This window comes from Myodes glareolus, chromosome 13, assembly GCF_982192425.1.
Source record: "Myodes glareolus chromosome 13, mMyoGla1.1, whole genome shotgun sequence".
In the NCBI taxonomy this organism is placed as follows: domain Eukaryota; kingdom Metazoa; phylum Chordata; class Mammalia; order Rodentia; family Cricetidae; genus Myodes; species Myodes glareolus.
The window spans coordinates 8,893,710-8,917,425 of NC_142038.1; the positions used below are offsets into that span (position 1 = coordinate 8,893,710).

Below are 23,716 nucleotides of genomic sequence, written 5' to 3' on the forward strand. Positions count from 1 at the left end.
AATGAGCATGGCGTCCATAGGCTCATATATTCGAATGCGTGGTCTCAGTTGGTGGGAAGGTTTGGGAAGGAATAGGAGGGTGTGGCCTTGGTGGTGTGTCACTAAGAGGTGGGTTTTCCAAAGCCTGCACCATTCCCGGTTAGCTGTCTGTCTTGTGCTTGTGAATCAGGTGTGAGTTCTCAACTGTGCTCCAGTGCCACACCCGCCCGCCTGCCTGCATGCTCCTTGCCATGATGGCCATGAACTCAGCCTCTGAAACTGCAAGCAAGTCCCCAGTTCAATGGTTTTATAATTTACTTTGGTCATGTTTCTTTACAGCAACAGACAGTAATGGAGAGGTATATCAGTAACACACATTGTTAACTCAAAAGCAAAAAAGTTTTTATTTTCTGATATATAAAACCAAAAACATTTAATATATAATGACATAGATTTTTATTTTTTCGAAAGAAGAAATAAAATGTGGGAGTAGAGTTTCGTTTAGATAAACACTCAGGCATCCACTAAACATGTAGCTCCTCATAAGCAACAGCTTGCAAAGGTCAGGTGGAACCTCTTCTGCTGTTTTTAGTTCCCTTGAGTAAACTGATTGACATCTGCCGAACAACTTAAGCATGGTGAGAAACAACTTTCCGTCTTGGTAGCAAACCCAGTGTACTCAACACAATATACCAAGCAATAGCTTAGCCAAGAACAACCCTTGTTTTGGTTCTGTAATACTTATAGTAACTAACACACATTGCAAACTACTGCAGCAACACATGAGACACTCTACACAGAGACTCAGGGAGCATCTTACTCTTGTGCTCAGAAACAAATGGTGGACAATCCTCGGCACACGACTGAGAAACAGACATGGACTGAGGAGACAATTCTTCAGCAAAAGCTACTTCTGCCCAACAAACAGTTCTCCAAGGGAAAAGAATTAAGTTCTTCACTTAAATTCCAGACAGCACAACACTGGGATGCAGTTTCCTTCTGCCATTCATGAAGTCAGGACAGTTCTGCCTCTGACCAGCAGGTGGGGCTCTCAACCTGCAAGGCTCAGAAGACACTTTAAAACCAGTATTTACATGAAAGATTCACTTGGTCAGTTTGTTCTCAGTTAATAAACACGTCATTCTCTCCCCGACACTGTATCCAAACAGAAAACACAATTCATATAAAATTTAATTGGGTCTGGCAATAATAAGCCTCTAAGAAGGTCTGAAAAGAGTATTTGTCAAAACTATTAAGATTCACGTGATTTGTTCTCCTTAAAGAAGAGCGTTCCTGCCCCTGACCACCATTCTAGGAGCGTGCACTGACATGCTCCAGTCTCCTCTTATAAAAACAGGCAGCTGTTTTCAAAGCAAAGCTAACACGTACATCCCACCCCACCGCTGTGGGGCTTTAGGGGTGTGGTGTTTGTCCCTCATTTCTGCTGAAGACATCTTAAACCTGCGCTGGTCAGTCAACCCAAGGAAAACACTGCTGTAAACATTGGCTTTTACTCCCACGTGGCCTCGCTGGGCTCACTGTCAGCCGGCAGAGCAGCCGGCTTCTTAAACTCCCCGTCAGAGGCTGACAGCAATGGCAGCCGACCTGAGGCTGGGGCTCCGGGGTATAGGGCAGTGGGCTTTCTGAGCTGGCTGTAAACAATGTGAAAACAGGTTCTTCTGTGAGAAAATCCATCCTTAGACAGTTCCCGTTTTCCTGTCATAGCCACACTGGGTCTGTAGAGCGCTCAAGCATCACAAGATAGTTTTACACGAACTAGTTAAAAACATGAATTTTACTATTTTAAAAAAGTTATCTGTAGAGCTTCATTTTAAAAACAAGTATTTTAAAAAATACTCCCTGTACTTTAGTATTTTGTTTCACTCTGCAAAGGTTCTGGCCACGCACTGAGCTCAGAATATGTGCAGGTGTGTGTATTTTTAAGTTCCATGGAAAAATCCTATAAAAATAGACAGTTTTCTTGTCCAAAAGCTTAAATAAAGAATAGGACTTAGGAATGATGATGAAAAAAAAAAGGAAAAAGTACACAATTATTTTTCTTATTTAAAATTGACATAAAAATGTAAAGTATTCCCTTTGGAGTCACTATACATCTAAGTACTACACGCTACTCGGCACTTGCCACCCATGGGTCTTGGGGCCACACAGTCTGTAGGGACCTCAGCCTGCCCAAGTGGCTCAGGTCCTAGAGAGTGATGGCTGGCCCGTGCTCCTCCACACCTCCTTGAGGGAGGACCAGGCTATGTCGGGGGTCTGGTTTCAGGGAGCTGAGAAATCTGTGGATACTGCCGTTGCTCTCCCGCCCAGAGCTATGCAGGATCATGTCCCTGTGCAGCCTGTGGGCAAGGCTGGTACCATTGGCCCTTGAGAGGCTGCCCGGAGGGATGGCCTGTGTCTTGGGAATGTGCTGAGGTTCCAGAGCCCCCTCAATGACGATGTCGGGTTCCTCGTCGCTCTCCATGTCTTCAGAGTGGAAATTCTGCAGGACGTGGGGGGCCGGCAGACTGTGGTGACTGGTGGTGCTGTCTGTGGACTGGGCAGAGCTACCAGATGTGCGGCTGCTGCGGACCACATTGTTCCTTTGGTTGGCAGGCTTGACGGTGACAATGAGGTTGTGGCTGTTGGCAATCATCATGTCTGTGACTTGATCCAGTGTCTTTCCAGCTACCTCAATCCCATTCACCTCCAAGACTTCGTCATTCACAGCCAGTAGCCCAGTACTCTCTGCAAGGCCCCCAGGCACCATCCGGGAAATGAAGATACCCGGGACTTTCTCTAGCCCGTGGGGGGTCACACGCACGCTGGTACCATCCCGAATGTAGAAGCCCAGCGGCTTTTCGCAGCCATGTCTGTAGAGCCTCACTCGGCGGTGTGTCTCAGGGAGGATGTCCACATCAATGATGGACGACACCGGGCGGAAGTCATGTGGCATGCTGATGTTGAGGTGTGTCCGCCGACGCAGGCCCTCATCCCTCAGGGTCACCAGCACCTTTTTCTTCCTCGATAGAGTACCTGTTCCGAAGCTGTAGTGGTCTGCCTCTTCTGAAACAGTCCAGAGAGAGGAAAGTGAGCAGTGTCTCACACGCGGGCAGAAAAGGGCATGAGTGTTGCAGCATGGGGGAGGGGGGCGGGGCATGTCCACTGCCCTCAAGCAGCCCAGGTTTTTCTCCACCTGCCTTGTAACTGCATCCCCAGTCTGAATCCCGGAAGTACTCTCTCTGGGACTTGATGTGCAGAAACACTGGGTGATCAGGAATTACCTCCCTTCCCATTGTTTACCTCCAAACTAGCCCCAGGTCATAAAACCAAAGTACTTAGAGGGGAAGAGGTGGAAAAAAAGAGCCTGCAATGAAGAGAATTAGCAAAAGAGAGAAGAGTTAAACATCTGGAAAACTGGCAAAATCAAAAGCAGGTCAACCTACAGCAGGGCCTTGGCTGCAAGAAACTTCTGCAAACGAAGGTTAACCACAGCAGGGCCTGGTTGCAAGAAACACCCACAGATATACGGCTGGACTGGGGGGCTTAAAAATATCCACCAAGTTTACAAATGACCCTTTTTGTTTCACCTTCCAGCTGCTGGGGCAGAGAACACGGTCTATCTTAGGTTAACCCTCTCCTCTTGTGAGCGCCCTGGTGCCAGCAGCACTCCGGCCCTGGCAGAAGGCATCTCCTAGGGAATTGTTTTTGACTGTTTTGGATCAGTGGCCCATGAGGTGTGTGACAGCACCTTTCACCAGCAGGGTGACAGACCACTGTGAGATAAAACATGAATTAGCTGGCCTGGGTATGCTGAGGGAGTAGCCTGCTCTAAAGCACAGTTTTTAAAAGATGAAAGGCAGTAGCCCGGTGTTTGGGAATGCTGAAGAGAGCATCTGCTCAGGTTAGAAAAACACAGCACATTTATTTTTCTATTAAGACTTTTATATTTGACACGTGAGGCCATAGAAGAAAGCACATTGGGACTCAGATCAAAGGCCTCAATCCCCATGGCTCGCCTCCCTGGATACACAAGTGTCCATTTTATACACTGCTCCCGTGGAGTCTGCGCCTCATGGTGGCCTCCTCTGCATGGACTTGGGATGGTGTGGTGCCTGTCTTTGCCAATAAAAACCTGGCTAGGAAACTGTTTCTCTTCCCAATACTCCTCTCATCAAAGCCTGACCATTTCTCAGACCCATGCCCTTACAGCAAGACACCAAGAGGTGGCCCGCTCATGCCCTGTGTCCCAGCAGTCTTTCTAATACTGGCTTTCTCGCTGGCGTGTCTGTAAAAGATAGAAGATTGATGGAACAAAAAGAACCAGGCCACAGGCAGGGAAGACTGGATAAGAGGAAAGAAAAGGAGATCTGTGGGAGGTCCTTCTGTCTATGTGTTGCTTTTATTTGTTAATGAGTAAAGAAACTGCCTTGGTCTGTTGATAGGGCAGAACTTAGGTAGGTGGGGAAAACTAGACTGAATGCTGGAAGAAGGAAGGCAGAGAGGGAGACAGACGCTGGGAATTTTACCTGGTAAGCCACAGCCAACTGACAATATACAGATTAATAGAAATGGGTTGAACTAATATAAGAGTTAGCCAATAAGAAGCTAAATCTAATGGGCTAAGTGGTGATTTAATAGTACAGTTTCGGTGTGATTATTTCAGTTCTGGGCGGCCAGGACAAACAAGCGACTCCTTGCAACAGAGAACAGAGAAGAAACAGCCTGGAAGTTAGCAAGGCAGTCCCAACACCTAGGGAAACTTCTTGTCATTCATCCTGGAAGAAGACTAGTGGGGAAGTCTGGAAACTTGACATGGAGAGGAAACCTGAAGCCAGGAGGGCTAGTGCCAAAGAGGACAACATCTAGGTTACGAAGCCCCACTGCAGCCGAGACCCTTCTCGGGCAGAGATCCACATCTGGTAGTGTCACTTGGTCGTGTGCTGAAGGCTGTGTGCAAGAGGAAGCACCGGCCTTCCGTCAGGGCTGGAAGAAAAGCTCCCGCTACGGTCACATAGCAGTTGGGAAGAACTGTGACACCTTCATGGCTAAGTGTCAGGAACTGCCGTTACTACCTGTAGGAGGTACTGCCTGAAGCCAGAAGCAAGGCCAGCCCTGGAGTCAGCACTGGGCTGACTGTGAGCCTGCTGCTCCAGAGAGAGCCTCACACAGTCACTGAGCCAGAGCTTGGAGCGGGTTTCTGGAAGCCGGCAAGCAATGATTTGTGGTGTATGACTCAACTCCTTCCCTCACCTGAGCTCCTCTGCACAGGACACCCCAGAAGCTTATCACTGGCACCCCACAAGCACCAGCATCTGTGATGTGAAGAGCCCCGGACACCACACCGGGGCAGCATCAAGCAGCAGCAGCTATGGAAATCCAGGAAGGCGAGACCTGAGACCTGGAGGAAGAGGTGTGAACGTGCTGCGCAGTGCGGGGAGAGCAGAAGGCTGTGGACTTGCAAATTTCCCCAGACCTGAAGCCGGTCCTCAGCCCCACAGCTTCACAGGGCCAGGTATTGCTCTAACACATGGGACATGAACGTGTGCTCCAAATTTCTCACCAAGAACCTAATTAATTGGATGCATTTTATCTGTTTCTTTAAAAGTTATTATCTGCTTGAAGGCGGGACTTTTGCCTCTCCCATAAAGTGGGACCTGGAGCACTAAGACATTGGGCCTCTTATGTTGGAGACCCTGAAATTAAAAGCAGTAAGACTCAACAAATCAGGTTCCCTAACTTTTGGCTTCTAAGGTGTTGGGTAGAACCTAGTGTCCAGCCCTTGTGTCTCTGGCCCTGATCCCGTATTTCTAGCTCCCACGTTCATTTAACTATGAACCAGGCAGCTTCAGTAGATCTAAAGGTTCTGACAAAGCAGCTGTTCCCTTTAGGGCCCATCATGCCGACCAACTGAGCATTCTCACTTTTCGGCATAAGATGCTGCTCCACAGGCACAGAGGGAATTTATAGGACTGTGCTCTGCTGCAGGTACCCTGCTGCAGTTCCCAGGATGGTGATGTCATGTGTGAGATGCATGTGCTAAATGCATACGAAGGGCTGGGGCAGGGCACAGCTCTGAACGTAGCACGCGATGAGGTTAGGCATATCCAGAGGGGTATGGCAGCAAGCCTGGAGCTGGTGCTCCTGGCATCTGCAGAGTGGGCAGATCCCATGAAAGGGCAGAATGGCGCACTACTGTCTGATATCCAGGAGCCCTTGGAAGAGGCTCCCCCAAGTGGAGCAGGTGCCATTAGTGCTCCCTGGCTTCTCCACACCAACTTCCTTCAGGCCGGTTCTGGAAACAAGTCCTACCGTGGATGGGGGCTTGTCTCAGATGTTCTCATGCTGCCTGTGGGGGATGTGACAACAGAGGATGTGTGCCCCTGCAGAGTGGTCAGGGCTCACGGGGCAGGACTTGCACTCTCCCTGTGTAGTGTGCTGTGCTGGCTGACTATGCTCCAGAGTGCTAGCCTGGGTCTAGGACCAATGCAGCGAGGAGGGCTAAGCTCCAGGTTATAGCTCCACGTTACTGTTGTATCTGAGAACCATGAGCTGGAATGTCGGAGGCCATGCCTACCACTGGCAAATGGCTGTGTGAGAAAAGGGCATGCAGGCTTCTGGATAGGAAACAATCGAGTGAAGTGTTCTGGGGATGCAGACAGACGCCTCAGGAGGTGAAGCAGTGTGTATGTGAGTCTGGCCTTTCTGAACTCTGGGGGAAATGGTCCACTCTCGACACACCCTGGACTGTCTTCCCAGCAGCTGTGTGTGGAACACCCAATCCCTGGCTGCTCCAGGACATCAGTGAAGGAGGGAGGTGAGCTGGAGCCACAGTCTGGCATGCAGGGTTTTCAGACAGCAATGGGTTTCTGTCTCTTTTTAATATAAACCACCACACATGGACTTTATTTGTAAAAAATCCCAAACTCTCTAAAAATAAAAAAGTTCTAAAGAATGCCCCATTCCTAAAATTCCAACCTTGGTTTCTGAAATAAATACCTTTTAAAAGAGAAAGCCTGTCATAGCTTCTTCACCAAGCAATATGCTAAACCTTCTATTTTCTACAAGCAAACAATTAAAAGAATTTCAACTTTTTGAGCTGAATATATCTTGTTTTCCCTCCTATTTTCTTTTTCTTTTTCTTTCTTTCTTTCTTTCTTTCTTTCTTTCTTTCTTTCTTTCTTTTTTTTTAAAAAAAACTTGTTTCAAGATGGCCTCAATAAAAGGACATGGATAGAAAAGGAAGTTTGACCCTGGAAAAACTCTGGTGGATATAGGTCCTCAAGAAGCTTTTAAAGAGGGATTTTCTTACAGACAACTCCTTATACATGTCTTTGGCATGGCTAAACTGTCCCTAATGCTGAGCCAAGCCTTTTCTTGGTGAGGAGAAACCTGCCTCTTTCAGGACTCTGGGGCCATGCTCCTGGACAGCGCCTGTTTACTGGACTTCCCAAAGGGCAAGAACAGGAAGATACCCCTCCTCATGTGCTGGTCTCCTCCAGGGAAGGCAGTTGTTGCTTCTGGGTCTGGGGAAACCTACAGCTTGGCGTCAAGCTGGTCCTGCTGAGTTCTCGTAAAGACCCCCTTTAATTATCCACTCGTCATGTTGGATGAGGATCAGAATGGGCGTCAAAGTCTACTTCAGACTGCTGCTGTGTATCATGGCCGTAGACAGAAAACCCGAGAGAGGCTGACTCACTGATGCCACGTCTAACAATGGATGGAGGTGAGGTCCCAGCCTGGCAATGAGCCACCCACAACCTGTACCATGAAACCCAATGGGGCAGCCTGGCAGCCCCAGGCAGCGTTCTTCTCTGTACGCAGCTGCCGAGGATTACACTGCCTCTTGGCTCCTAAGGAGACTCACCTGACCACTTCAGCCTCCACTGCCCTGGAATTCCTGGCTGCACCAGACAGAAACGTCTGGAATCGCCAATCATCCTGGTCTAGGCCCTGGGGCACCTGCATGTTTGCACAGGCTGTTTCTAAGCAGCAGTGAGCTTCAGGCCAGGGCTCAGGCTCTGGAGCCGCTGCGTTGGTCTCGCCACGGGTGAAGCAGGACCATCTGCTCCATGACCTCTGCTCCCAGCAGAGCTCCATGCTCATGGGGTCATGTACTTCTGGGATGTTTTCCAATGCTTCCTTGCTGTGAACAGTTGTATCCCTGGTATTTCTATTCCCAGAAAAAGCAGAGACACAAGAAAACAGTTTCTCATCATCCATCAGGAGCAACAGACAGGTCAGGAAGGTACACGGTGATCTCTCCACTCATCCTGGGGACCTTCCCCATGAACAGTGGATGACATCAGTTCTGCCCTTTGTTTATTCTGCTAAGTCTCCCAGAGGGCGGCAGCCTGAACATGTGTCTGCATGTCCCCTAGACTGGGAATACAACAATCCATACTGAAGAACAAGCAAGGAAGGGGCTTTGTGTCCCCTGATCTGAACACTGAGCCCGGCTATTTATTTGTTGAAGACGATCCTGCAGGTGGAGCAGAGGTATAGCTACGACATGGCCTGTCATGAGGAGTATGTGGGAGCAGCCTGGTGGCCACACGCTGGCACAGCACACAACAGCCACACTGTCACTTCAGCCACAAGGCACCAGGGAGCAGATGTGGGGACAAGGGGGAAGGGAATGTGCCTCACCTGTCCTGCCGCATGCTCCTGGGCCCAGCAGGTGTTCAGAACAGCCCTGGCTTAGAAGGGTATGTATCTCCCCACAACTGCCTGTCCTAATGACAGTTGTTTTAGATGACATAATTAGTTTTATTTATGTTAAAAACTTTTGAGGCAGGGTCTCAACTGTGTACCACTGGCTGGCCTTGAACTCACAGAGATCTGCCCATCTCCACCTCTAAGTGCTAAGGTTAAAGGTGTGTGCCACCAAGCACGCTCACCACACTTTTCTAAGCGATGCACCCACAGGGTCACATGACCTAGTCCCTCACAGTCTGGGGTAAAGCACTGATCTAGGTTGGTGTTTCTGTGTGAGTGGCTCACACAGTAAGATGCTTTTTTATTAATGCTTAGCTTTGGGATACTGCTCAGTAAATATCCCACGCTGAAGTACTGTAATGGTAGATAAGATCCCAGTGTATGGCATTTCCTGAATTCTTTAACTCAGCCTGCTGTCAGACATTTAGTTAAATTTCAGTGTCATCTGACAGTGATGATGATGCAGGCGGCTTGAACTGTGTACGTCACTGTATGTATCCTAAAGGAGAGTCTTGAAGGTGAGTCCCTGTCACCAAGCCCCTCTGGGAACAGTAGACAATAAAATACCTTAGCTACTCGAAGTTATGCTGGGCCCTGTGTGTCCTGATTCAACCACGGAAACAAATTCAAGAAAACGCCATCAATGCCAGCATCTCTCTGTAATAATGGATCAACCTGGTGTGTGCTTGTAGCATGGCAAGTGGCCTCAACACGGCAGTGACCACAGTCATCCCTGCACATGAGCAAGAGGCTGCAGCTGGAAAGGAAATGCTTTTGAAAAACAAGAAGAAAGGAAGGCAAAAGGGAGGAGACATAAAGAACATGCTTTTTGCTCTCTTAAGGATATCAGAATAATGGACCATTTGCAAGACTTGAGTTGCTTGGCCAGCATGCCCACACAAGTGCATCCCCCAGCCTCAACTTGTCTGTGGGCAGCCCGAGACCAGACAGCTTCTCTCCCCACATAACTCAAATGTAGACATACGGGAAACATCTTGAAGAGCCACACCACTGCACACAAAACAAGCTGGAGCAAGATCCTATTTCTAACAACAAAAGACACATCGATATTTTTAAAGCCTGTCAGAAGTTGAAAAGCCATGCATTAAAAAGGAACCCCAGATTCTCTGGCAGTTCTGTATCCCACAGCTTTGTCTTGAAGGCTTAAGACTTATTCCCTTCCTCTGCTTTCCCCTCAACCTCTAGCTTCTAGGGCACCCCCAAGTGATACCAGTGCAGAAAAGCGCATTACGGAATTCCCTTGTGTGAGCAGCTCGAACAGCAGCCGTGGGGCAGGGCTCGTGAGCATATGAGCACATAGACCCTGCCATCTCAGAGCTGCATGCAGAGTCATGCTCAGGCCAAGGGACGCTTGCATCTGTGCTCTCCCGCAGGAAGGAGAAACAGCAGCACAGGCTTACTGTTGTGGGTCAGGGTTTCTACTTCCTTTACTATGACAGACAGCCACTTCAGCTCTGCGGGACTCTGCCGTCACGCTCAGGGCTTCTAGGAAGAATGAGGGCTACATGTCTAACATGTCGTATGAGCCCTCTACTGCTGTGACCGCCTTTTCAGGGCTGTTTCTAGTCAGACAGCAAGGTTCCGAAGGGGCAGCCTGCTGAGTACAGTGTTGTCCACCCGTAATCCGAGCCACTGTGGGGCTGAGACAGAGGATGGAGAATTTGAGGCCAGCACGAGCTACACAGAGGAACCCTGTCTTTAAAATGAAAACTGAACAGCCGAGACAAAAAAGGGGTTCACAGCCAGAGCAGAATAGGAGGTGATGGTGACTCCCAGCACTTTCTGGCAGAATGCTGGTGGCTGAAGGAGCTGGCCTGCCTGACCCTGAGAACTGCTCATCTGAGGAGCCTCTGGAGCGGGATGTCTCTCCAGGAGTCTGTCATGCTGATTAGGCCTTGAGCTGCTGGACTTCCCTGAATCTGGCCGGTGCCCAGCACTCCGTCGTGGGCTAGTAAAAACAGGAGGACATACCCAGAGCATATGCGCCTCCATCCTCCTGTCTCCTTGGAGATGAGGCTCATCAGTGCTATACAATGTGTGGTGCTAGGTTCCAGAAGACAAGCTATGCCAAGGAAGGTCATGTTATGTGTCCCAGTTGTATGTGCCGAGATGGGCCCTTGGAGGGTTCCCCAGGGTCCCAATGACCCCACGGCAGAGGACAGCTCTATCTGACTGATCCACCAGAGCTAGGATTGGAACCTCCTAGTTAATGAGGGAAGTGACTGGTACATTCCAGTTAGAGAGGCCGGATAACACCTGCCTTGAGGCCATGCACAGGTATGTGAGGATCAGGTGCGCTTATGGTATGGGTTCCTAGTAGCGGCTCTTCTGTGAGATGCCTGTTTGGGCCACGAGGGAGTTGTGGTCCTCCTAAGCTGTGCTGTCTCAGGGCAGGAGGGTTTTCCCTCATAGCATTCCAGGGCTGGAGTCAGCCTCTGCTTCTCAGACGACAAGGTTAGTTGTTATCAGAGAGGTAACTTCTATGACATTGCATGTGGTCATCCTTTCCTTCTTTTTCTGTCCCCTATAAGCACAAGGAAAGCCCTCAGGTGAACAGGGGCCTGAGAGACACGCCTACCTGCCCTCCTGTTACAGCACAGGGAGTAGAGAGGTTAAGTGTGCACTCATCAGAGGCAACCCTGGTTGTCAGGGGCTGGGACGGAGGGTCAGCAGAAAGGGAAGAGGCAAGCACACAACGCCAGGAGCATTCTGGGAGAAAAACCCACTAACAGGGTCACCAACACCTAACTTTAACCTCAAGACAGGCAGTCCCCAAATAAACGTGCACGAAGTTTCAGGAGGCTGAAAGCAGAGCGTGTGTAAGAAAAGGCGCTTCCCTCAGCGCCTATCCTGAGGCGCTGTTCCTATCTGAGTAATGTTTTCTGTATTTTTAAAAGTTTTCTTTTCCACGGAGAGGAAAGATCTGAACTTCCCTCAGTCCTCTCTCTCCTGCCCAGCAGGGTTGTTTGTGCCCTTGCTTGGGACTGCACCACCAACTGCTGCCTCCACAGAATGAAACCAAAGGCAAGAGGAGAGCCGGGAAAGGAGCCTCCTACCTGAACACAAACGTTTCCCAGCAAGCACTGGCTCAGGAGTTGTTATTTCCCTCCACTGGAAATAGTTCTCTTTTCAGGAATGGGCATGTGGTGGCGAGGGCGCTTGGCTAGGACATATGGGGCCCTGTATGCCACAGCCTATGCAGGGGGCAGAGAAAATAATGATGAAAACACCCTAGTACTGTCTGCGCCTAGCCTGCTGGCACCTTGGCGCTTCTCTTCTGAGAATTCGAGAGTCCTCCATGAAGAACTTCTTGTAGCTTCTATCTCCACACTCTGTGGGGAAAAGGCTGGCAAGGCGAATATCTCTATCCTTTATAGAAAGTTTCCATGATCAAAATCAAGAAGGGACAGAAGGGCATCCATGGGGCTGGTGAGGCACTGAGACCCTTGACCGGCCTGGGTAATAGCTCCCATTTGCTCTCCGTCCATTTGGTTTAGTTTTATTGACTGATTGACTGATTTAGAACCACTTTTAGAGCATACAACGTAGTGATTGTTAGTATGCAGAACCATTGCCACTACCCAACCACAGGACGTTCCTATCACCACATAAGAAGCCTGTGCTACTTACGTCCTTCCTGCCCTGATAACCTCTGACCTCTCAGTGGTTCTTTTCGGGTTTCACCTGCTTGGGGCATTTTGAATGAACACAACCAGGCAACACAGTTCTTTGTGTCCGGTTTCTTTTGCGCCATGTAGTGTTCCCACTTCCCAGTGTTTCCTTAAGGTTCTCCCATGTTGTACAAGGTAATCTCCTTTCATGGCTGAATTCTGCTCCCTTTCTGCAGATGCCTGACATAAGTGTATTCATTCAGCCAACCCTATTGGTTATTTCTACTGTTGCCTAATGTGAACAGTGCTGCTGCAAACACATATGCCTACAAGCTTTACAATTATTAGTAGTCGTGGTGTGTGTGCGTGCGTGTGTGCGTGCGTGTGTGTGTGTGTGTGTGTGTGTGTGTGGTGATGGGGACCAAACCTAGGGTCTACCTTGCACATTAAACATGTACTCTGCCTTTGAGCTGTAGGTTAATGTTTTAAGAAACTGGTAGACTGTTCCCCACAGTGGTTGTAATATTTTCATTCTGCAAATGGAGGGAGGGTTTGTGGTTGCTTCCCTATCTTCTTGATAGTATTGCGTTTTGTCCGCTTGCTGATGTCATGGTGGGTGTGTAGTGGTTCTGATTTGCATTTCCTTGTGGCCAGTGATGCTGACCTGTTAGGAGCTCGTGGCAGTTGTATTTGTTCTTGGGTCAGGCTCCTATTCAGATCTTTTGTTCACTTCCCATTGTTCTTTCTTTTTCATCACTGTCCTGAATGTTCTTTATATATCTTAGATACAAGTCCCTTAGAAGGTAGAGGATTTGTATATATTTTCTTCCATTTTCTAAGATGTCTTTTCACTTTCTCAATAGTGTCCTTTGGTATAAACCAGAGGTAAAACCATAGTTTAACATTTTGATGTTCAATTTATATTTCTTTTGCTTGTATTGCATGTGTTATGTTGTATGGTTGAACGTGTGTGTGTGTATGTGTGTGCGTGCGTGCGTGTATTGTATTAAAAAAATAATCTCCAGTGAACTAGCATTCTTTCTGCTCCCTGCCTGGGGATGAAACATGACTGACTACCTCATGCCCCTGCCACCGCGGTTAGAGCAACTGCTGCCACCATGCCTTTCCTCAACCCAAATGAGCCAAAATTAAATCCTCCCTTAAAAAGCAAGAATGATCTCCAGATCCAAAGCTATGTCCTCATACATCGCTAAGCACCAAACACAGTAACTGTTGCCCAGGTTTATGAAAGCAGATCTGCAAGCATCACTCTATGCTTCTCCCCCGCCTTAGAGAACTGGCTCCGCTCTGCCAACGACCAAGAGAAGTGGCATGATGTAAAATTGAATGGGTCAATTTTAGAGACCAAGTGCTACTATGTCACACGGACATACGGCACATCGGGAACGGTGCTGCCTTGGGCCACTGAAGAACATCTACCAGGCAGGTAGAAAGACAGAAGTCTGTGGAACTACTGGGAAAGGGAGTAGGTTATGGCTGTCAACAAAACAACCTGTTTGGAACAGGTCACAGCCATAGGGAAGGGCAGTTATAACTCAGAGATGTCCACTTGCAGAAAGAGGAAGAAAGCAAAAATTGGTGACTCCCCTGGCCCCCATATAAGCTTCTTTAAACAGTTCTTTCTTGGTAGTTGTATAGGAAAAAGAAAACCAAATGTCGACAACGCTTTTGTGGCTGACATCTTCTGGCTGAAGGGAAATGGAGGCGGGCGGCTGCAGTGTGCCTGCAGGACCAAGCCTCTCTGGCTCTCACGTGGGCTGAGGTAATGGCAAACAGACTAGATAAAGTAACAAAACAGGAAAGGTCCAGCTATCCTACCCCTTATCGACAGTCCAGCACTAACCTTTTCCATGACAGACTTCGGAGCTGGGCTCTACCCTTGCAAATCATTTAGCCTTTAGTGCTTCCGAAGAGCCCATGGCTGGCTGGGCTTCAGCATATGGACTGGAGGCACACAAGGGAGTTAAGAGTACACGTGTACTTGTAACTGCTCTTCTACATTTTGTCTTCATGGCGCTCTTGAGTGCAGAGCTCACTCTGTACTGCTTCAGGGGTGTATGACTGCCTCGCTCCTCAGTCTCTGGGTGGGCACCGGCTGCCCTACAAACTCCCTGTCATAGTGGCTGTAGAGAAGATCCATCACCTAGTCCATCTGTGCCTTTGGGTGACTTCATGGGAGCAGGATTGCATGTGTCACCTGATCTGGGTTGTGGGTCTCCCACACCTGTTCGGTGTGGAGCATCTCTCAACCCACCAATCCCAATTGGGCATCATGGGCATGAATACCCTGATGTCATCTGCTCAAAGGTCAGCAGGTCTAAGAGATCCTTTCAAAGGGGAGACGCTCACTCACTGGCTCTGCACTCCCTCAGAGGGTCTGCGGTTAGAAACAACCCCCAGTGTGGAAGAGGAAAGAGACCCAGAGTGAAGTGGGATGGACAGACAGCACTTCACAGACAGGGAACACCAATAAGAGGATAGCATAGCCAGTAAAGGACAGGAGTCAGGAACCAGAAGCCACCTTCTCTGTCCAGAGCACACGAATACTGTTTGTCATTCAGACTCTCCCTGAAGGAGATGCTTGGTGTTTTGTTTAAACTGAGAACACAATCGTACTTGGCCATCTAAACTCTACTTAACTCTCCAGTGAGCAACAACCTATAATGTACTCTTCCTATTCTTTTTAAAACCAAAAATGAAAAGCTCCAGATACCCAGGCAAGCACCTGACCGTGACTCTTGTCCCACCTGGTCTTGGCCTCCATGGGGAGCACAGGGGCAGCTAACTTGGCCAAAAGTAAGTGGACAGGGATATCTGTAGGGCTGGAAAGAGTACACCCCAGGCCGGTTCCCGAAGGGGCTTCTCCCACTGCCTACCCAGACTCCTGTTCTCACACTGGCAAGTTGAGAACGACTACTGGAGGAGGCGGGGCCTCACCTGGGGTCCTCAACCAGCTGTGCTGGGCCGACATGAGGACAGACCATGGGTCACAAGCAAAACGTTATTCACTTACATAAGCCCTCATTAGCCCTGGGGCACACCCATACAAACACGTGTGGGCACACACAGGATAAGCAGCTGTTCACAGGGAAAAGTGATTTTTGTTTGTTCAGTTTGACCGGACAGTTATGATTCGTCTAAAAAAACAAAAACAAAAAATCAACCAATGGCAAGTGCGTCCGGTCATTCTCAGAGACAGGGCCTTTCTGCTCCATGATAATTTGGTTTGGGTTTGCAAACTTGGTGCCTTTTACCTAAATTTAATGGCTGTCTGGTGTGACGCTGCTCATGTGCCAATGTGTCACTGCTACTGAGGGGAGCCCCCAACTCCTGGCTGCTCTTGCTTGGTGCAGCTGCGGTCCCAGACACACACGATGCCTAGCCCATCCTCAGGTTGTCTTTACCGGGGCAGTTTGTTAAGACATCTCCTATAGCCCTGGGGCCTCCCTAGAGATTGCCTGATGAGTCAGCACCTGGTCTGTGGTCCTCACAGGGTCCGGAGGGTGGAACCTCCCAGAGAGAGACAGACGTGTCCTTCAGAACAAAGCAAACCTTGGGAGTGTCTTCCCACGTGATTGACACATCAGGAGAACACTGCGGTTGGTTGGCAGAGCTGGGGGTGGAGACAGTGTCACCGCCTGACAGGTGAGGAGAGGATGAAGACAGACTGGACACGGGAAGGAAGTAGCCTGGGGTCCATTTCAGTATCCTCAAATGTTCCTGCTTCTTTGCTTGTCACCCCTCAGCCCTTCAGGGTTGGGCCGGAGGGCCATTGCTCACTATTCCCAGGAAGGAGGAGAGCGGGCAGTAGAAAAAACTACCCGAGAAGCAGCATCCTATGAAGTTAGTGCAAAGATGCATGTCAGAGGATGAGGAGAAGCCGCAAGGATGAGGGAGAGCTGGTCACAAAGCACCATGGGGACTTGTTCTTTCTAAATCCTTCAGGAGGGCCAGGTGCAGAGTACAGCCAGGCTCAGGTGGCATGGTTCGCAACACGTCTAAAGGAAGGGCCTGAGGCAGCTATGCTAGGTACGGGCACTACTGACACCCACCTGGAGAGGCCAGGAGTACAGAGAAGCTACTAATATGCACAAACAAAAAAGGTTCTAAAAAAATCTTCGCTAGTTAATGCTTGATAGCAACGAGCCATCTAGCTAGAATACCACGGAGAGGGAGAGCCTTGGCTCGCAGCCACACCTCCAGCGGAGGTTCTTCAAATGCCTGAGACCTTAGAGGTTTAGTCTGTGTGACAGGAAATAGCTGAGCATTAGCTTAGCAGGTAGGAAGGGAAGGCAGACAGCCCAGAGGCTCAGTCCTCAGCCAGGACTCTGCCGGGGACACTGTTCACACAGGGCCACATCAGAGCGGACTCTTCCTCACCCACGTGCTCCAGTGGCCAAACTCCTCCCCTGTTCCCTCCTGCCGGAAGGCCTGAAGGCCCTGTGGGGGGGGCCTGCTTGAGCGCCCCTGTTTTCACAGCTGGGGAAAGGACACGGATTGCATCTCCACGAGGTCCATCTGTCGTGCAGGCTGGGAGAACTGCCCACAGACCTGCATTTCTGCTGGGCCCACTCCATGCTGCCTCATAGCCCCCCTGCAGCTCCCTGTTAGGTGCAAAACCAAGGTTGCAACAACCTGGCTCCCAGGCCTGAGAGGGCTGAGCACATGTCCCTGGCTGTCGGCTGTTCCCGGGCCCCTCACCGCACAGAACTACCTGCCTTTGTCCCATGTCCCTGTCTGTGATAAGCTCTTAACCTGCCTGCTGGTTCTCAGGGCCCCCTTCTTTGTTCACTGACAATAGTCTCAATCCATAGGTACAGGGAGTGGCAGGTACCCGAATCCTGGAATCATATTTGGAAGTGGATGACTCTTATAAGCAAAAGTGTTTTTTTTTGTTTTGTTTTGTTTTTTAAGTCTTTGCTTGTTAATGCCTGAGGAGCCAACCTTCCCGTGTTCTAACATGGGCTGAACACCAAAGTCACTGACAAGAGCTTAAGATGTACACTAAAAGTCTCTTCATGTCTTAGGGGAGGGTTACACGAAATAGCTTTCTCTGCTACACAGGACGCTAATTCAACACTTTTGATTTTCTAGAGGTCATAGGAGCTGAGAAGAGCCCTTACCTCAGTTCCCAGGAAGCACATTCACAGGGCCTCTAGACTTCTGACTGACTGAAAACAGACAACCTAGTCTTTGAACCAGTTTCTGCAGGCCTTTTTAGTGGATACTTCTGTTTTATTTTTCAGTTCTGGGCACAGGGCTCCCATCTGACGGAAGCTGCAGATGCTTTAAAAAGCTGTGAGCAGCAACCCAGCTAGCTGGTCAGAAACCATTCCCTCATTCCCTCAGCCTTCCTCCTCAACCCCACTGCCCACAGGGAAGGAGCTGGCTTGGATCTCACACCGGGCCTGTTGGCAGGCAATCTGTTCTCCACCACAGTATACCTGAGCCGCGAACCTGCTTCTGAAGGAAAATTAAATGGGAAGGAGGGGCTCAGCAGAGTGAGAGATGGTAAAGCACAAGAGTCAGGGTTTTACAAATGAGTGAGCACGGGGCAGGGAACAGCACACGGGCGGGCGGAGCAGGAGCTGTCTCTGTCTTTCCAGCTGCTCTGAAATGGAACATCAGTGCCTGGAGCCAGACAGTGCCCACTGGCAGGGGAGGGAGGGAATGGTGCACACAAATCCCAGCTCAGTGGAACCGGCAGCCAGCCGCATCCTCCCCCAGGGCCAAGCAGGCTGGGAGTTGCTTTTTTTTTTTTTTTTTTTTTGTCAGGGTCTCTGCAGGGGAGAGGCTGTCACTGCTCCTGCAGAGGCATTCCTTTGGCTGCAGCGCTCACTGCCTTCCAGACCACAATCGTCTAAATTCAGCAAAACCAGTCACAAGGATCCCTCTGTTTCAAAGTGGCTGTAACAGTTCCTATAAAATTTTAATTAGTAAAGAAGGGAAAATAAAGTAAGTGACACCTGCAAGGACAGCTGAAACGTCTTCCAGTTAGCTAGTAAACGTGGGCACCCGAGAGCAGGCACAGAGGGCCAGTGTCCACGTGTGGATGCCGCTGAAGCCAGGACTTCAGTGTCCACGTGTGGGTGCCGCTGAAGCCAGGACTTCAGTGTCCACGTGTGGGTGCTGCTGAAGCCAGGACTTCAGTGTCCACGTGTGGGTGCTGCTGAAGCCAGGACTTCAGTGTCCATGTGTGGGTGCCGCTGAAGCCAGGACTTCAGTGTCCACGTGTGGATGCTGCTGAAGCCAGGACTTCAGTGTCCATGCGTGGTTGCGGGACAGCACTTAAAAGTTTCTAATTTGGGTTTCTTGTGACTTTTTTTTAATAAATATATTAGTGGTCAAGTGACATCATTTTCTTCGGCCTTTCCTGTTCTCTAAACAAAATGAAGTCAGTCTACCTGAGGGAATTCCTCCTGACAGGGATGAGGGATGCTAGGCCTCTAGCGAGAGATGGGCATTCCCAGAACCCATGAGGTCAGGAACAGCATGAGAGCATCTCTCCTTACTCTTCTAGCCTTAGCAACCGTGCAAGAAAAGGAAAGAAAGCGGACCCAGGTGAGCGGTACAACTCTCTCTGGGAATGGGATTGCTGGGTTACACTGGGACCAGTTATCACCAAGCTTACCTGAGCGCACAAGGCCACGCGAACATTTGTCATGAGTGCTCACAATCACAACAGCTGAAAGGTGTGCACAGAGCAAATGCCTGCCGACTGAAAAGGGCGAGCAAGGCAGACAGTGCCGCACACACACAATGATGGCATTCCATCACAAGAAGTAATGGGACACCATGGCACTGTAGCACGGATATGCTAAGTGAAGGACTTAGCATGGACTGTTGGGTTTTGTTTATGCAAATTGTCCACAACGGGAAACCTATAGTCTGAAGGTGGACTGGTGGTTTTCAGGACATGCAAAGTATTAGGGTGACTGCTAATGGGACAGTCCTTTTGGGGGGAGGGTGATGAAAATGTTCTAAATGTTACCATGGCAGTGGCTGTATGGCTTTGAGGAGGCACTGACAACCAACCAAGGGGATGCTCTGGACAGGCCAGTGACATGGTGTATAGGAACTGTCCTCACAGCTCCTGCATGCTGTGTTCTGACCTGCTGCAATGTCAGGGAGTCAAGCTTTGCTTTCAGTTCACACTCCTTCCTTTAAACACTGACAACGTAAACCACTCTTCTACCTGGAGCATAAGTGCACACACGCCCCTTATCCTAGAATAGCCTGCCTCCCAGCTTTAAGCAGGTCCCCTGCCTGTTGTCTCCCAAGATAAGGGAGTTACGCCAATGGCTTGAGGGCTGGCCTGACTCCCACAGGGGACCTCGGCCCAGGGTCTGGCTGCAGCCGTGGTGAGTCTGTGAGTTCTAGCCAAACTGACAATGGCTGTACCTTCCTGCTTAGGGTTCTTTATTCTGTCAACTCTCAATCGCTTCTATTTTGGTTACAATGCCTTTTAGCAATTTGAGACTGCTGGGCCCAGCTGTACACAGTGAGGCACAGTTATGAGGGTTAACCCCAGGCCCTTGCCTGCCTGTTCAGTCAGAGCACGTGATGAAGAGAAACAAAAGTGGCTGCTCACCATTGTCGTTTCGATGACAAGGTGTGCACAGAGGGGTTTGCTTCTCTGCTGCTCTCAAGAATCTGCTAACACTGTTTCATTACCAGTGCCAATCACACCCTCGTCAGACAATGGTCAATACAATCATCTCCTTTTTGTACAAGACAAATTAGATACACTAAGGCTACACAGGAAGAGTTGGAATTCAAATATACATTCAGCATGGAAGAGATCATTTCTTCACTAACTCTGAACCAACATTTTAGTGAAGTCCTGCCTGCCACCTTGGGAATCTCTCAAGGGGGGAAGATGAGTCATGGGGCCCCAAGGGTGGTGTCCACTCACCCTGCTGCCTACAAGACTCCCCACCACAGGGTCCTGCACATGGCCCCCTCTCTCCCACGTCGGAGATGACTGTGAGACCACGCCACTGCCGCAAAGGCTCTTTGCCCCCAGTCGGCATCATGTTTAGATCTAACCAGGTGACAGAGCAAAGAGGGGCTCAAGCTAATGGGGTGAATCCTGACAGCTAGAAAGCTAAACCCAGACGTCTGCTAGGCACGATTCCTCAGCCCGTCTCTCAGGCTGTCTGTCTGGAAGTGGAAGCTAGACAGACACCAAGAATACAGGTCGGATCAGCCCTGCAAACAGGCATCTGTGTGCAAAGTTCACACCCGCCTTCAGCTTCCTGCTCCAAGTGTGAGGTTCACATGTGTGTGCATTCTTTCTAGCACATCATTAGAAGGGTTGAGTTTGTAGCTCACCAGGACACTGCAGTACTTAGGTTCACAGTGGGGCATTTTCCAGCTAAAGGCTGAATGTTGCACGCTCACTAGTGAGAACTGGGGGAGGCTGTGTGAGGTGAACCCACGAGTTCCAGGCGTGGCCTTGCTCTTAAAAGATTCACTCTCAACAGCCAACTGGATCCTCAGAAAATAACAGATTTTAATATATTATAAAGTGATTAAAATCATTTTAGTGAAAACACATAGGCCTCCTCTATTGGCTTCCTTTTCCAGACTTGGAGTCAAAATGACTTGAATGTCATAGCACCCTGAGGCACAGTTATTCTAGGTATATAACCAAACATCCCAGGGTACATACAGAGACAAGCATGTGCACACACCCTCACATGTCCTCACAATTTGCATGTACACACAAACCTTTACATACGTGTGTAAACAGGCGCATATATATTCTTGCAGTAGACATGTATGAACTCACATCCTGGCATACTCGGTCAGTGTGCATGCATGCAAACTAACTCTTGTTACTACTCTTAGCCCTGTTGCCAGGCAAGTGCTGAGAGGGGCCTGGCCATCTCTAGCATCTATTCCTCCTACTATTTAAAAAGTAACACACAACAGGGAGGAGTGGTGGCTCATGACTTTAAGCCCAGCATTCAGAAAGGAGGCAGGAGGATTGCTAAGTGGAGGCCAGCCTCCACTGCACAGTGAGCCCCTGTCTCAGAACAACAGAAGTAACACATAAAAACGTACTCTTGATCCTGAGCCTCCTCAACCAGCATCTTTACCCTTCCTGGTTGTGCTGTTGGTTTCTTGACAGTGTGACACAACCTGTTGTCACCTGGGAAGCTCAGCTGAGAAAACGCCTCTGCCGGACACTTTCTTGATGAACGGCTGATGTGGGGGGCCCAGCCCACTGTGGGCAGGGCCACTCCTGGGCGAGTGGTCCTGGGTTGAATAAACAAGCAGCTAAGTGCGCCAGTAAGCAGTGTTTCTCCATAGACTCTGCTTCAGTTCCTGCCTCCAGGCTCAGGCTGAGGTCCTGCCCCGACTTCCCTTCATGATGGACTGACAGGGATGGGGAGGCACAAAACCCTTGACCTCCAAGTTGCTTTTGGTCATGGTCTTTATCACGGTAACAGAAAACAAATGAAAACATTGGTCTTAGATGCAATTTAAGACATCAAAGAGACTTTTAGACAGAATTTCTCTATTGTCCTTGAGGCCAGTGGGCTTCTCCCCGGATACATAAGATGGGCCATTCCGAGCTGTTTGTGGCCCTCCAGGGCCTACATCCTGTTCCTGCTCTAGTAAGGTAATGGCAGCACCATCAGACTCCTTCTTCTGAGGTCCAGTGTGGGAGACAAAAGGCTTTAATGGCTTTTAGATATTTGCTTCAAAAGGGAGGGAACTTAGCTTTTCATGATAGACAGCCCGAGAGCACTACATGCTGAGGACCGAGTCCACAGGTAGTGAGTGTGAGCAAGACATACAAATTACTCCAAAGCAGCCTCAAGACCGTAGGTTGACTGGTCAGTTACCCACCAATTCTGGTGTCATGGGAGTGATGGAAAGCAGGAGAGGTTACCCCAGCCCCTTCCAGCGTGGTGCACAAGGACCAGACATGCCTACAACCAGCTTCTTGGTGCCTGGAAGGTGGTTCCTGTACTCACACACCTACTGTGTGAATGCGGCCTTCTCCCTGTACTCAGTTCAGTCCAGGTGACAGTCCCTGACATTCAAGAGTCTCCTGAGAGACTGAGTTGGTGTGGGAGGTCCTTCCGTCTATGTGTTGATTTTACTGGCTAATGAATAAAGGAACTGCTTTGGGTCTTTAGCAGAGCTATAGGGGAACAGAGCTAGGTGGGGGAAACTAAATGGAATGCTGGGAGGATGAAGGCAGAGTCAGAGAAGAAGCCATAAAGCCAGACGTTGGGAATTTTACCCACTAAGCCACAGCCACATAGTGATATGCAGATTACTAAAAATGGGTTCAAATTAATATAAGAGTTAGTCAATAAGAAACTAGAGCTAATGGGTCAAGCAGTGATTTAAGTAATATGGTTTCTGTGTGGTTATTTCAGGTCTAAGCTACCCAGGCGGCCAGGAACCAACAAGCGCCGGCTCCCCCAACACTGAGTGAATCTTCCCAGACCTGAAGCTAACAACCGAGGAAACTGAGGCACAAGGCAGTTGAACTGACCTGTTCAGGGCTTCATGGCTATTGAGTCCTGAAGTGGGACTTGCAGTTCATCACCAGGCTTCATGCCTGCTGGGACCTTTGTGGTTCTGAGGCTGTGAGTCTCGGAAACTCAAGCTTTAGTGCTGCTCCAGACAGTGTGCTTAACTAAAAACACACAGCAGCAAGCTCCCTCCCAGTCTCCAGTGCAGCTTCATTCAGTGTCCTATTAGATGGCAGGACTCTGTGGCACCGTGGAGGGCAAGGCACACACTCTGGTGCCCCGGCCCTGCTGCTTGGCACCCAAGGGTCCTTACCGAGTACACAGGTCTGCATACTGCACCCACATGGGTGTCTGGGGAACAGGGATTCGGAATCCAGAGTTTGTGCTTCTTCCAACCAGAACTGTCCCCCTTCATCCTCCTTTGTAACTCATAACTGAGATGTCAGCAGAAGCAGTTTTCTCAGAGATAGGTAACTCCTCATGCCAACCTACCCCACTCCAAATTCCTGTCCTGGGCTTTGAGCTTCATCAGCCCATCTTCTAACTCACCTTTCCCATGCACAGGCACCACCAGAGAAACCCTCAGCCTCTTCTGACTCTACTTTGCCCAACACTGGTTACCCCACACTGTTCCTTGAATGTTCCCCAATTAGGAAAAAAATAAAAACAAAACAAAACATGGGTCTCTCATTTCTTGTAGAGATCCAAGTCAGAGTCAGGCAGGACCTTGTCTGCTGGGCACAGCACAGCAGGTAATAGCCCCAGGAGGGTAAAAATAGAATATACCCTTGAAATCTGGATTGGCAGGTTTACCATAGCCCCTGCAACTTCAGGTGAGAACAGGAAATGCATGAGAAATAATGTCCTGGC

At 49.5% G+C, this 23,716-nt stretch overlaps 1 protein-coding gene and 1 long non-coding RNA gene across 4 annotated transcripts in view; one reads left to right on the forward strand and one right to left on the reverse strand.

The window, feature by feature from the left end:
- Positions 1–356: 356 nt before the first annotated feature.
- Positions 357–23,716, reverse strand: part of Pard6g (par-6 family cell polarity regulator gamma) — a 67,608-nt gene continuing 44,248 nt past the window's right edge. The window contains exons 3-4 of one of the 3 annotated variants that reach the window (XM_085676384.2): positions 7,844–8,149; positions 357–3,042 (exon numbers count right to left, since the gene is read on the reverse strand). In XM_085676384.2, coding sequence (XP_085532510.1) covers positions 2,186–3,042; positions 7,844–7,916 — 930 coding nt within the window. In that variant the 5' untranslated portion in view covers positions 7,917–8,149 and the 3' untranslated portion in view covers positions 357–2,185. The remainder of the gene's footprint in view (positions 3,043–7,843; positions 8,150–23,716) is intronic. The other 2 variants (XM_087895913.1, XM_087895912.1) reach the window with 2 other exon arrangements.
- LOC146891863 (uncharacterized) lies at positions 18,368–23,523 on the forward strand. The gene is made up of 2 exons (XR_014996893.2): positions 18,368–18,908; positions 22,748–23,523. It is a non-coding gene; the product is annotated as an uncharacterized LOC146891863 (long non-coding RNA).